We start from the raw sequence: 12,941 nt of genomic DNA, 5'->3' as shown, positions 1-12,941 counted from the left end.
TACCATGAAAATATAGATATCAGTCATATGTTAAGAAACAAGGGTGAGTAGAAACCTTTTGGGTGGAGTAAAATTTAAGACATTAATATTGTGATTTGTTTGGCAATTAGTTGATTTTTGCAAGCACTAACACTTCTCTGTGTCAAGAAAGACCTTAAGAGTTTTGTAACTTTCAGATACTCAAATTGTGGATTCGGTTGCAATTAAAAAAAATTCCAGGCCTGAAATTTCTTTGGAGGTTGAATGCGGGCAGCCTAAGTTATCCCGCAAGAGTTTCTTGATGAATCCTATTGCAACTAAAATATGTGCTCTCTCATGTAAAGTCAGGTTGTTAGAAGCTTTTCTGCAACTCAAGATACGCCTTACTTTTCACGTGGTGTGGATGCATTTCTCATGTTTAGTGAGATCTCCTTTCTGAGTAAAACGTTTCTGGCTTTAACCGTCCTGTATTAGGCTTTAGTCCAGTGGGAATTCTCTCTTCTGAAGTGACATTGTATTTGAGACTAAACCTTATCTGACATTCAGAACACACATAAGGCTTTTTTCCCGCTCATGTCAAGTGAGAAGTAATTTGTAACCAAAACGTTGCTTGCATTTCGAGCACTCCTAAGATTTTTCCCCAGAGTGGGATCTCCCATGAAGCAGAACAGTCTTTCAGATACAAGCTTTTAAGGCATAAGGGTTTTCTCCAGTGTGGAGCTTCTCATGGTGAGATAGCGTTTTTCTCTGCAGCTTTTCTGGCATTCAGAGCACTCATAAGGTTTTTCATCAGTATGGAGTCGCTTATGGTTAGTGAGGCTGTACCTATCAAATAGGAATTTCTGTCATTCACAGCATAGGTAATGTTTTTTCCCTGTGTGCGTCTGCTCATGTAGAGTGAGATTGCGTTTAAAATTGATGCTTTTCTGGCACTTGGAGCACTGAATTATTTTGATAGTGTGTTTTCTTATGGCGCTTGTAACCATCTCTACCTCTGAATCTTTTCTGACATTTAGAGCACTGATAATTTTTTTTCTCCAGTGTGGATTCTCACATGTTTAGTGAGATGAGATTTACGGCTGAAACATTTTAGGCATTCGGAGCACTGATAAGGCTTTTCTCCAGTGTGGATTCTTATATGGTAAGTGAGACTGCCTTCTTCACTGAAACATTTCTGGCATTCAGAGCACTGATAAGGTTTTTCCCCAGTATGGCTTCTTATATGCTGAGTAAGACTGATTTTTTGACTGAAACATTTTTGGCATTCAGAGCACTGATATGGTTTTTCCCCAGTGTGGGTTCTTGTATGCAGAGGGAGACTGCTTTTTACACTGAAACATTTGTGGCATTCAGAGCACTGATAAGGTTTTTCCCCAGTGTGGGTTCTTGTATGTTGAGTGAGTATTATTTTGTCACTGAAACATTTCTGGCATTCAGTGCACTGATAAGGTTTTTCCCCAGTGTGGAATCTCACATGTGCAGTTAGATGTGATGTACGTCTGAAATCTTTTGGGCATTCAGAGCACTGATAAGGTTTTTCCCCAGTGTGGGTTCTTATATGCTTAGTGAGACTGAATTTGTTTATGAAACATTTCTGACATTCAGAGCACTGATAAGGTTGTTCCCCAGTGTGGGTTCTTATATGCACAGTGAGAAAGCGTTTTTCACTGAAACATTTCTGGCATTCAGAGCACTGAAAAGGTTTTTCCCCAGTGTGGATTCTCATATGTTCAGTGAGATGAGATTTACAGCTGAACCTTTTCTGGCATTCCGAGCACTGATAAGCTTTTTCCCCAGTGTGGAATCTCAAATGTGCAGTTAGAAGTGATTTACGGTTGAAATGTTTTGGGCATTCAGAACACTGATAAGGGTTTTCCCCAGTGTGGGTTCTTATATGCTGAGTGAGACAGATTTTTTCACTGAAACATTTGTGGCATTCAGAGCACTGAAAAGGTTTATACCCAGTGTGGGTTCTTATATGCCGAGTGAGATTGCTTTGGTCACTGAAACATTTCTGGCATTCAGAGCACTGATAAGGTTTTTCCCCAGTGTGGAATCTCAAATGTGCAGTTAGATGTGATTTACGGTTGAAATGTTTTGGGCATTCAGCGCACTGATAAGGTTTTTCCACAGAGTGGGTTAATGCATGTTGAGATAGGCTCGGTTTGTTACAAAACCTTTTCTGGCATTCAGAGCACTGATAAGGTTTTTCCCCAGTGTGGAATCTCAAATGTGCAGTTAGAAGTGATTTACGGTTGAAATGTTTTGGGCATTCAGAACACTGATAAGGGTTTTCCCCAGTGTGGGTTCTTATATGCTGAGTGAGACGGATTTTTTCACTGAAACTTTTTTGGCATTCAGAGCACTGGTAAGGTTTTTCCACAGAGTGGGTTAATGCATGTTGATGTAGAGTCGCTTTGACTCTAAATCTTTTCTGGCATTCAGAGCACTGATAAGGTTTTTCCCCAGTGTGGATTCTCATATGCTCAGTAAGATAAGATTTACGCCTGAAGCTTTTTTGGCATACTTTGCACGGAGAGTGGTTTTCCCCAGTGTGGATTCTCATATGCTCAGTGAGATAAGATTTACGCCTGAAACTTTTTTGGCATACTTTGCACTGAGAGTGGATTCCCCCAGTGTGCATTCTGTCAAATTCTGTGAGATAAGATTTATGGCTGTGTCTTTTTTGGCACTGTTATAATCTCCTGTTCATAAATGTGCAGTACAATATTACTATACGCAGATATTAAGGATGTACTTTCCCAGGAACTTTATTGGTAGTTATATGGGTTATTTTACATATAATGTTATGCAGCACATGGTACCTTCCTACTCCCCTCCCTTTCCTCCCCCTGTGGTATGTTCCTTGTCCCTGAAGGCTGCTTTAGAATGTTGACAGTGAGGGCATGCTGAGTTGAAGAGAGCGATGTTATAGGTGTCCTGATAAGCTATCCTGGTGGCACTGTGGAGGTCGTGAATAAAGAAGAAGTTATCCAGCTACCTGTCTGGTATCTTTTTAAAAGGCACATGTAACTTTTGTCCCCAAATTAGGTTATTTTGCCTTCATTGAGGTGTTTTTGAACACTGAATTTGTTCTCACAGTTCGTGTTTTTATTAGGTGTATACCTAGAGTTAATATCTCTACGATTAGTTTTCTCTTGCTTATATGCCACGGTAAGAGGGAACCCGATTTTAGAGTCAGGTTTGTTTAGATAATGTTCAGCATTTATCTCTAAAAGAAATTGTGTATAATCTTCTTAACACTTGAATTGAGCAAAATATGTCTGGAAGCAGCCCTGTAACACCAGTCGAAATGTTATTCGCGGATAATAGTCTTTTGGTTATAGCCTCTCCGGCAGCAACTTATTTTGTGACTGAAGATTTTCTCAAATCTATTTGTATAGGTTCTTAGCAATGCAGTGATAAGGTGTTAGTCTGATATTTAATGATTAAACTGAGAAGTACCTTTTTGCACTGGCGTAATGGCAGTAACTGAGGGCGTTAGAACGTGCACAGTACTATTGTGGATCATTAGTCGCAGAACATCAGTTCCTTTTACCCTTTCTATGTTTGGGGTAAGGTTAAGATTTGTAGTTCTGAAGACGAGGATGTATTTACATTACCTATAGCGCAACTGTGCTCATTTATTCCATTTTTATCTTTAACAGTTTTACATATCACTCACGCACAGCAGATAATGTTGAGGCAATTTACATAGAATTACAGAACAGTACACAATAAAAAGGAAACAATCTGAGATGGTTATGAACACAATAAAGTGGTGAATTTTTAAGGTTTTCGCCAGAGTGAGCAGAGTGGGTCGTGGTTTTCTACCCAGAGGCAGATAGTCTCAAACTTGCGTAACTGGTTAAAAACGGTTGTTGAACAAAGGTGATTTTCCAATCTTTCGGTTGTTAACGTGTCAGCTTCGGAGTCTTCTTTCAGCATCTTTTCTTTGATGGTCTGCAGAAGAAACCTTTTGTTATAACTTTCTTTTATGCAGTGTGTGCTTCCTCTCTGGAATTACATGATGTTTTAGATGAACGTTATTCTGTGCACGGATATGGCTTTGCTCTGGGTTAATGAAATGCTAAATTAGAGACTTCACTGACAGTATAGTACTTTCCTCAGCTCCCACTTCCTCGCCACACCTAGATTTTGGAAATTGTTTAAACGTAGAAGGTTGGATGTCCTTCAGTTTTTCAAAATAATCCTTATGGCACTGACTTCCGTTGCCTGGTGCTAAATCTTGCTTTTTTCGTCAGTAATTTCAATCACCTATAGTATTAAAATTAAATAGTTAATACATGAAAATTTCCTAAAATATAATTTGCAAGCCAAATCAATGCAGAGTTGCAGAATATTGAAAATGTTGAGCTGTTTTTCAGACAGAGCAGAGTAGGAGTGAGGATTTATAGAATTTTCAACATTTTATTAAGCTCACAAAGGATACATGCACCGTATGGACTTGTAACATAGAATCCCAAAGGCAGAAATTAAAGTCATATGCACTGGCACCAAACAGATATTTAAAAAAGGATACTATTAATTAATTTTTAATCTAGATTTCTGGAACGGGAATTTCCCCTCCATGGACAACGGGCATTTTACCCCTGCCCTGAGTTACCACCTACTTGTAGCTGGTATCCTGACTTTTGAGTTTGGCCTCTGCCACAAGCAAATCTATTGTGTATTGCGAGGACTACCTAGACATATCCCTCAACTATGGTCCAGAGTATGAATCGAGGGCAATGAAATTAAGGCGTACTTTCATGTGTTCATTTTATTCCACCTGATTATCCTTTGTTAGGTTTTTCTGCACCTGGATGTACCGGGTGCAGAAAAACAGGACACCATTTTTGTCCAGACAGGAAAATTAGACTGAATTTTTCTGCCACCCCAGTATTGTGCAACTTCTAACAAGGGACTATGAGAGGTCTTGGACCGGTCCTGTGACCTGGAGGGTCACACCAAGTGTTCCCTTATTTAAGGCAGAGGACTGTCATGGGTTTAACAGCTAGAGCGGTGGTGGCAATACACCCTGTTGTAAGGATCAATAGCCTGATGAGATCTTTGAGCATGGTCAGTGTAGTGGCTTCCTACTGACACACCCATGTAATGCTCCATTTCTATACCTGTGCCCAGATTTTGCGATAACATCAAGTGTGTGTTTAGGGTGTTGGTGTGCGTAGCATAAATGCAATGTGAGAGTGCGACAGAGTAAACCGCATCTCCTGCCTGCCAGTTGTGTATGCAAGTGGGACCATCTATCCCTTTTTTATACCCTAGTTCAAAGTCCTCTGTTACCAAGGAATAAAGTGCTCTACAAAGTACTCAGGTGCTGCTGTGACACCAGGGATGGTGTCAGCCTATCTAAGTTGAGGGGACATCACCTGCAGGCTGAATTACTTAATGGAGAAGCTGTGTACCTGTCCTGAAGAGCCTAGAAGTCTGCCTAGAAGCCTGCCTGTCTGGTAAGATAGGGAAGGGAGGACAGGGCTGTCCTGGAAGAAGCAAGGTCCGACACATCCTCGTTATCTGTAGGGTGGGCCGGAAAGCCATCCAGCAGGACCAGCTAGTCTGAGGGACTTCCCCCCCCCCGCCTCGCCAAGACTCTCCCAACAGTTCAAGGCAAAAAATAAAACTCTACGACAATGTGATTGTTGAGGCCCAGTTGGTAGATTGTGTGCTGCCAACGGCGTTTTCAAGGTTGCATTTGCCAAATTCATAACACAACAGGGTCTAAATCTCTGGCTTCCTGGAGAGCCTGTGTTGGGCTTTTAGCTGCTGAATTTCTGACTACTCTGTGTCAGAGGCCCATGAGGGACTACAACTACTCCAGTGTCGAACACCCTGTCTGAGCTTACGCCTGTGGTCCGGCCGGCCACAGTGTGGGCTCAATTGCTGACGGTCGGGCCTCCAGAGGGGCTGCACTTACCGACAGGCCAGGTATGACGGCAACCTTGGGACTGCTGATCTTCAGGCAAAGGCAAAGAAAAGACAGAGTGGGTGCCCTACGGAATGCAGCCCTACATCCAGGACAAAAGCTCTCCACAAAAGCCTGCTGGTGGGTCACTGCTCTCTCGAGTGTTCGGGCGTGCCATTCAAGTGCCGGGAAACAGGAAAGAGACCCAGACAAGACTGACTCATCCTGTGGAAGGACAAGACGCTTACGACAGAGCATATACGCATTGGGGTGACTGGAGTGACAGAACTGCACCTATACTATATTCATGATACTCCTAAATGCCCCTAGAGGGGTAGAGGGTATCATAACCGGACACACCTGTCTACAGCACATGGTAGTCTGGCATGCCTGCACCATCCTTTAACTCAGACTGTCCATAAAGTTGATTTTAGAGATGCTACGCACATAGCAGGGGGAATCTCAGACCATTCGCTGGTGGAGGTGCAACTCGATGGTCCGGTCGTGGACTTCATCCTACCCCCAAGGGTTGATCCGTGATATTTAAAAGACAAGACGTTCAAAGCTCGTATGAGAGATAGAGCAGAATTCTATTTTAAGGAGAACGGGCGGCCTGTTGAATCAGCTTGCATGCTATAGGGTGAAATTAAGGCAGTGATTCGAGGCAGACACAAGCCTTGATTGGGAGAATGTCGAAGAAACGTAAATTGAAGTGCGAGGCTCAGGACAAGGAATGTGCTTTCCTGGAGGTTCGGTTGGCAAGTGGGAAATCAGTTTCTCTCCCATTACACCATCAACTGAAGCAGCACACATTAAGAGCACTAATGGAAAATAGCGTGCACTCATGCGCTGGCTACCCAGCATTGTCTCTATGATGTCGGTGATAAAGCCAATGAGTTGCTTACATGGTTAGAGAGACAAGACAAAGGTAGGAACTGGATCCTTGAGGACACAGACAACAAGGGGATGGAAATACTGGGAGAGACTTCCTGAAAGACCTGACCCTGCCAATGCTAACGAACGAGGACCGAGACGCACTAGACCAAGACCTGACAGTAGACTAAATCAATAAGACAATAGGAACCTTGCATGCAGGGCAAGCGACGGGGCCTGATGAGCTCCCGTTAGAATTATATAAAAGCATGATGGATAATATCAGGGAAAACCTCCAGAGTAGGTTTCAGACTGCCTGAAAATAAGGGTGTCTCCCGGAGCACCAAAGAACGTCTGAGGAGGCGGTCATCCCAACAAGCATTAGAAATGCAATAGGTCTCGGATTTATTTGAGTTAGAGCTAATGGCATTGTAAATGGCAAAGTCTTTTAGCCATGTGTTATGGAGTGCATGCATGTGGTGTGTAGTGGAATTATGTGGGTTGCATTGGAATTGTAGCAATGGTGGCATGCTGCGCTTTAGATGAATATGTTTAAAAGTAAAGTGCACCATACTGCGATTGCTACAATAGTTAATTGTGGATGCGTTAACAATTGATGTGTGCACTGATGCCTGGTGGTGTGTGTGCCTATAGAAATTGTACACTGATGGCTGGTGGTGTGTGTGCTTGGTGGAAGCGTGCACTGCCGGCTGGAGGTGTGTGTGCTTGGTGGAAGCGTGCACTGATGTCTGGTGTTGTGTGCCTGGTGGAAGCCTGCACTGACAGCTGATGGTGTTTGTGCCCGGTAAAAGTGTGCAGTGACGGCTGGTGGTGTGTGTGTGTGGTTGCGTGTGTGGTGGTGAGTGTGTGGTTGCGTGTGTGGTGGTGAGTGTGTGGTGGTGAGTGTGTGGTGGTGAGTGTGTGGTGGTCTTATGTGTGTGGTCTTATGTGTGTGGTCTTATGTGTGTGGTCTTATGTATGTGGTCTTATGTGTGTGGTCTTATGTGTGTGGTCTTATGTGTGTGGTCTTATGTGAGTGGTCTTATGTGAGTGGTCTTATGTGTGTGGTCTTTTCCTGTGCACTCACTCTTACTCTGCAGTCATTCTGCACTCACTCTCATTCTGCACTCACTCTGCAGTTATTCTGCACTCACTCTCACTCTGCACTCATTTTGCACTCACTCTACTCTCTGCACTCACTCTCACTCTGCACTCACTCTCACTCTGCACTCTCACTCTGCACTCACTCTGCACTCACTCTGCACTCTGCACTCACTCTCACTCTGCACTCACTCACACTCTGCCGCACTCACTCACACTCTGCCGCACTCACTCACACTCTGCCGCACTCACTCACACGCTGCCCTCAACACGCTGCCCTCAACACGCTGCCCTCAACATGCTGCCCTCAACACACTGCCCTCAACACACTGCCCTCAACATACTGCACGCCTTCAACACGCTGCCCTCAACACGCTGCCCTCAACATGCTGCCCTCAACACAGGGAGAGGAGTTGGCCTAACGGCTAGGGTGCTCGACCTCGGACCTGGGGATCTGGGTTCGAGTCTCGGTAACGACGCCAAAACCTCCTGTGATTCTGGGCAAATCACTTAATCTCCCCGTGCCTAAAATGAATGTGTGTCCGTCCTCATGTAACGTAACTGGTGCTATGTAAAGCGCTCTGATACCTGATTCGGTTCGGGTCTAGTTCGCGCTATATAAAACTCTGCAAAAACAACAAAAAAAACACGCTGCCCTCAACACGCTGCCCTCAACATGTTGCCCTCCACACGCTGCCCACAACACGCTGCCCTCTGCACGCCCTCAACACTCTGCCTTCTGCACGCCCTCAACACTCTGCACTCACACACACTCTGCACGCCCTCAACACGCTGCCCTCAACACACGCTGCCCTCAACACGCTGCCCTCAACACGCTGCCCTCAACACGCTGCCCTCAACACGCTGCCCTCAACACTCTGCCCTCAACAATCTACCCTCAACAATCTACCCTCAACACTCTGCCCTCAACACTCTGCCCTCAACACTCTGCACGCCTTCAACACGCTGCCCTCAACATGCTGCCCTCAACACTCTGCACTCACACACACTCTGCACGCCCTCAACACGCTGCCCTCAACACGCTGCCCTCAACACGCTGCCCTCAACACGCTGCCCTCAACACGCTGCCCTCAACACTCTGCACGCCCTCAACACGCTGCCCTCAACACGCTGCCCTCAACACGCTGCCCTCAACACGCTGCCCTCTGCACGCCCTCAACGCTCTGCCCTCAACGCTCTGCCCTCAACGCTCTGCCCTCAACGCTCTGCCCTCAACGCTCTGCCCTCAACGCTCTGCCCTCAACACTCTGCCCTCAACACTCTGCCCTCAACGCTCTGCCCTCAACGCTCTGCCCTCAACGCTCTGCCCTCAACGCTCTGCCCTCAACGCTCTGCCCTCAACGCTCTGCCCTCAACGCTCTGCCCTCAACACTCTGCCCTCAACACTCTGCCCTCAAGTCTCTCTGACCCTGCCCCAGCCCAGCGCCCCTCTGTGTCTTCAAGAACCATGCCCTAGAAGCTGACTGACCCTACCCTAGCCCAGCGCCCCTCTGTGTCGCAAGAACCATGCCCTGGGAGCAGACTGACCCTGCCCAAGCCCAGCGTAGACACAGAGAAGAGGCTGACAGGGAGAGCTCCGTGCTCTAAATACATATTTGGAATTTTTGCAGTTTGCCAACTCCAGCTGGAAAGCAAGCGCCGGCTCCAAGTGCTCTTGTTATTCAGTTCATAGACAGCTAAGCGGCCACATTTGCTGACATAAATCATGGGAATGAAATGTATCCAATCTCTCAATTAAAAGTTTTAAATATAATTTAAATATAATATACGAGTCTATCTATCAGCACCCCTGCCTACTCGATCTCATAACAGATATGAGTATGCCCGATACGAGAGCAACTCGCAACAAAAACAGAAGCCGCAAAAAAAAGAAAGAAACATAATCGTAAACCGCCGGCGAGTGGTGCACGCGCGCGCGCCACTGCCACCATATGTCTTGAATTATCTCCGCCGTGACGGCTGAGATAATTGAAGATATATGGCCTTCTGGTGCGCGTAACAGACACCAATAGGCCATAGGCGGAGCTACTCGACCGCCTATGGCCTATTGCGTGTTCTGTTTCTAAAGCACACGCACACGAAGGCCAATAGCAATGCACGTAGCAAAAAAAAGCACGAAAAACCACAAGCAGCCTGGAATTCGTTAGGTACGTTTTCGGAAGCCCTGAGAAAAGGACTCTTAGGCCACGCCCACTGCTGACGCAGTGGGACGGTAGGCCAGAGCCCTAAAAAGGATGAACCAGCAACTGAGTGTGGGTCTTATAGGCTTATCTCCCCGCTTAATATTGAGACTAAGGTCCTTGCGAACGCCCTGGCGATCTGCCTGCGGACAGTAATTGCAACAGTGGTTCATCCTGATCAATCGGGCTTTATGCCACACCAGGGAACGCGCTTAAATCTCCGACACCTTGATGGAGTACCAAATGCAATAGGGGATTCCTTTGCTGAACCAGTGGCGCTGCTGTTAAGCTCTTGTATGTGGCCCCTCTAGCGAGCATGCGCCTCAATAATACAGTCTACCGAGTCTTTGCCATCCGACAGGGATGTTCCTTGTCTCCTATGCTCTTCACACATGTTTGGGTTCACCAGGACCTCTCATATGGGGTAATCCAGTTGATCAGGAGTGGGATGTGAGAATCTCCGTCTACTCAGACGTTTTGTTATATGACACGTAGCCAGCCTTCTCGAGTGAACAAATCCTACACATTTTTCACATACTTGGAGATTATTCAGGATATAATATTAACTGGAAGAAGTCCTTAATATTCCTGTTGGTGTCAGGGACCCTGCGGCTGCACTCTAGGTGCACAGTTAGGGTGGCACTACATAGCTTTAAATATTTGGTTGTGTTCATTACAAGAGAGCACAGGCAGGAACATACTCCCGTAATTAGATCTTCGCTGGGATGCCCCGCACTTGCGGGCGCTCCCGCTCTCCTTAATGGGCTGGGTGGCCCTATTTAAAGTGATGACCCTCCAGGGTCTCCTGTACATTGTGCAAAAAATGTCCTTTAAGATCCCACCAGACATTTTTTTTCAAAAGATAGTCTGAGAACTTCGGCTCCTGTTGTGGGATGGTGGCACGTCACGCTGAGTAAGTTGTAGAGGGGAGTTTATTAAGGTGGACTGGCGGTCCGGAACATTCACAAGTATTACTGGGTCACGCAGCTGGTGGCAGTCAACAACTGGATTTTTGCGGACCGTAAGTATCCTGCTTACCGGGTAGATAGATTGGCCATGGACAAGAGAGGTTACCCCACCCTGGTGCTGTATCGAAGAAAGTATGAGTGCACCCTGCCTACTCATACCCAAATATTGGTAAAGGTGTGGAAAGAGGCTACCAGGTATTTAGGCTGGGAAGATAAGCTGACTGAAATGACTCCACTGTATGATGGTGATCTCTTAAGTGCAGTGGGAGGATTGCAGGGCTTCACAAAATGGGGATTGATTAGCTTAGAGCGGCCGGGCGATGTGTGGGGGGACAGGCGCTTGTGTCCTTCACGATCCTACAACAAAAGTATAAATTAGGTGACTAAAAACAGTTCTGGCATTTGCAGGTGGTCACGCTCTGCAAAGTCACATCCGGGAAGGGGGGCAGTTGCCTGATGTATCCCTACTGGAGGACCAGCTAATAATTGATCTCCTGACTGAAAAAGCAATCTCAACCATCTATAGGAAGTTGATCTACAATTCTCTGGATCCCTTGGGGGAGTGTGGGAGAGGGATCTAGGCACGCTTTGCGATGGCGATTGGGTTGAGGTGATTCAGGGTGTCAGGGAGTTGGCAATTAGAACTCATTTTTGTCTAATTTAACTACAGATACTGATACTGCCAAATCAATTACCCTGTTTACATTAAAGGGCAGCTTGAACTCAGAGCTCAACACCAAAAATAAACAAAAGGTCAAATTATCAGTCGATAAACATAGAACACCAGCACCACCCTATAAAGTAGGGGATCTCGTCTGGTTATCATCCAGAAATATCCAGATTGAAGGCCCCAAGAAACTAAAACCTAGATTCATTGGCCCCTTCCACATAAATAACATTTTGAATCCAGTTTCAATGAGATTAACTTTGCCCTCAGAATATGCCATCCACCCAGTTTTTCATGTATCTTTTCTCAAACCACATGATCCGTCCACACGAAAAGACAACCCTCCTCCACCTGTTGTAGTTGGAGACAATATTACATATGAAGTAAATCGCATTATAGATGCAAAACGTATACATGGTTGAATACACTATTTAATTGACTGGAAGGGTTATGAGGCATCAGAAAGATCCTGGGAACCAGAAACACATGCACATACTCCAAGATTGGTCAGATCTTTCGATGCCTTACATCCTGAAAAACCCCGTCACATACAAAGATCTTTGGGGGGGCGTGAGGGGAGGGGAACTGTTACGAGAAAACTAAATGCAGCCATGATTGAATCAAAGGAATATGCTGTTTTGAGTTAAGAATGTAATACTCAACTTCTGTCTCATCCGTAGTATGCCAAGATTGCAGGAGTTGTTACTGTGTTTAATATATGTTTACTGTTTATGTGCCATACAGTAATATGATTTGTTGAAGCCAATGATTGTTTAATTTTGGTGCTCATTTTTCAACAGAACTGGCTTTCTAGACATTAGGGAAATGAGCAAATATTTCCTTTCAGGCATTTCCTGCATGTGTAAACGGTCTTGGCATGAACACATGAATTACTTGGGAAAGATCTAGAGCCCAAATCACCTTCACATGCACACGTGAGAAAATCTGAGACCTAAAGCTATTTAAACCCCACGTACTTGGTTCCCGATGCTTCGCTTCGTGCCTAAACACTCACCTGACTCCAGACCAGGTTGCCAGATCATCTGAAGCTCTTCAGCACTCCTCCCTGATTCCTTCCCTGTCTTCACTCAGTGTTTTCGGCTGTGTTCTTGCTGCCCGGAGCACATTTCAGGCGTCCCTTTCTGTTTCTGAATTTACGGCTCCAAATTCTCTCCCGGCACTGTTTCCGATTTCCTGCAAAAGAGAAAAGAAAAGAGAATCAACAA

General features: G+C 45.5%; 1 protein-coding gene across 1 annotated transcript; it reads right to left on the bottom strand.

Annotated features, from left to right (window-relative positions):
* Window positions 1-282: 282 nt before the first annotated feature.
* LOC144807690 (uncharacterized) lies at window positions 283-3,270 on the bottom strand. Its single transcript, XM_078673330.1, has one exon. It carries the CDS (start codon window positions 2,621-2,623, stop codon window positions 992-994), a length of 1,632 nt encoding a protein of 543 aa, XP_078529456.1. The 5' UTR covers window positions 2,624-3,270; the 3' UTR covers window positions 283-991.
* Between the last annotated feature and the right edge of the window lie 9,671 nt (window positions 3,271-12,941).

The sequence above is a fragment of the Lissotriton helveticus genome, chromosome 1_2 (assembly GCF_964261635.1).
Source record: "Lissotriton helveticus chromosome 1_2, aLisHel1.1, whole genome shotgun sequence".
Taxonomy (NCBI): domain Eukaryota; kingdom Metazoa; phylum Chordata; class Amphibia; order Caudata; family Salamandridae; genus Lissotriton; species Lissotriton helveticus.
This window is presented reverse-complemented; position numbering and strand designations above follow the sequence as displayed.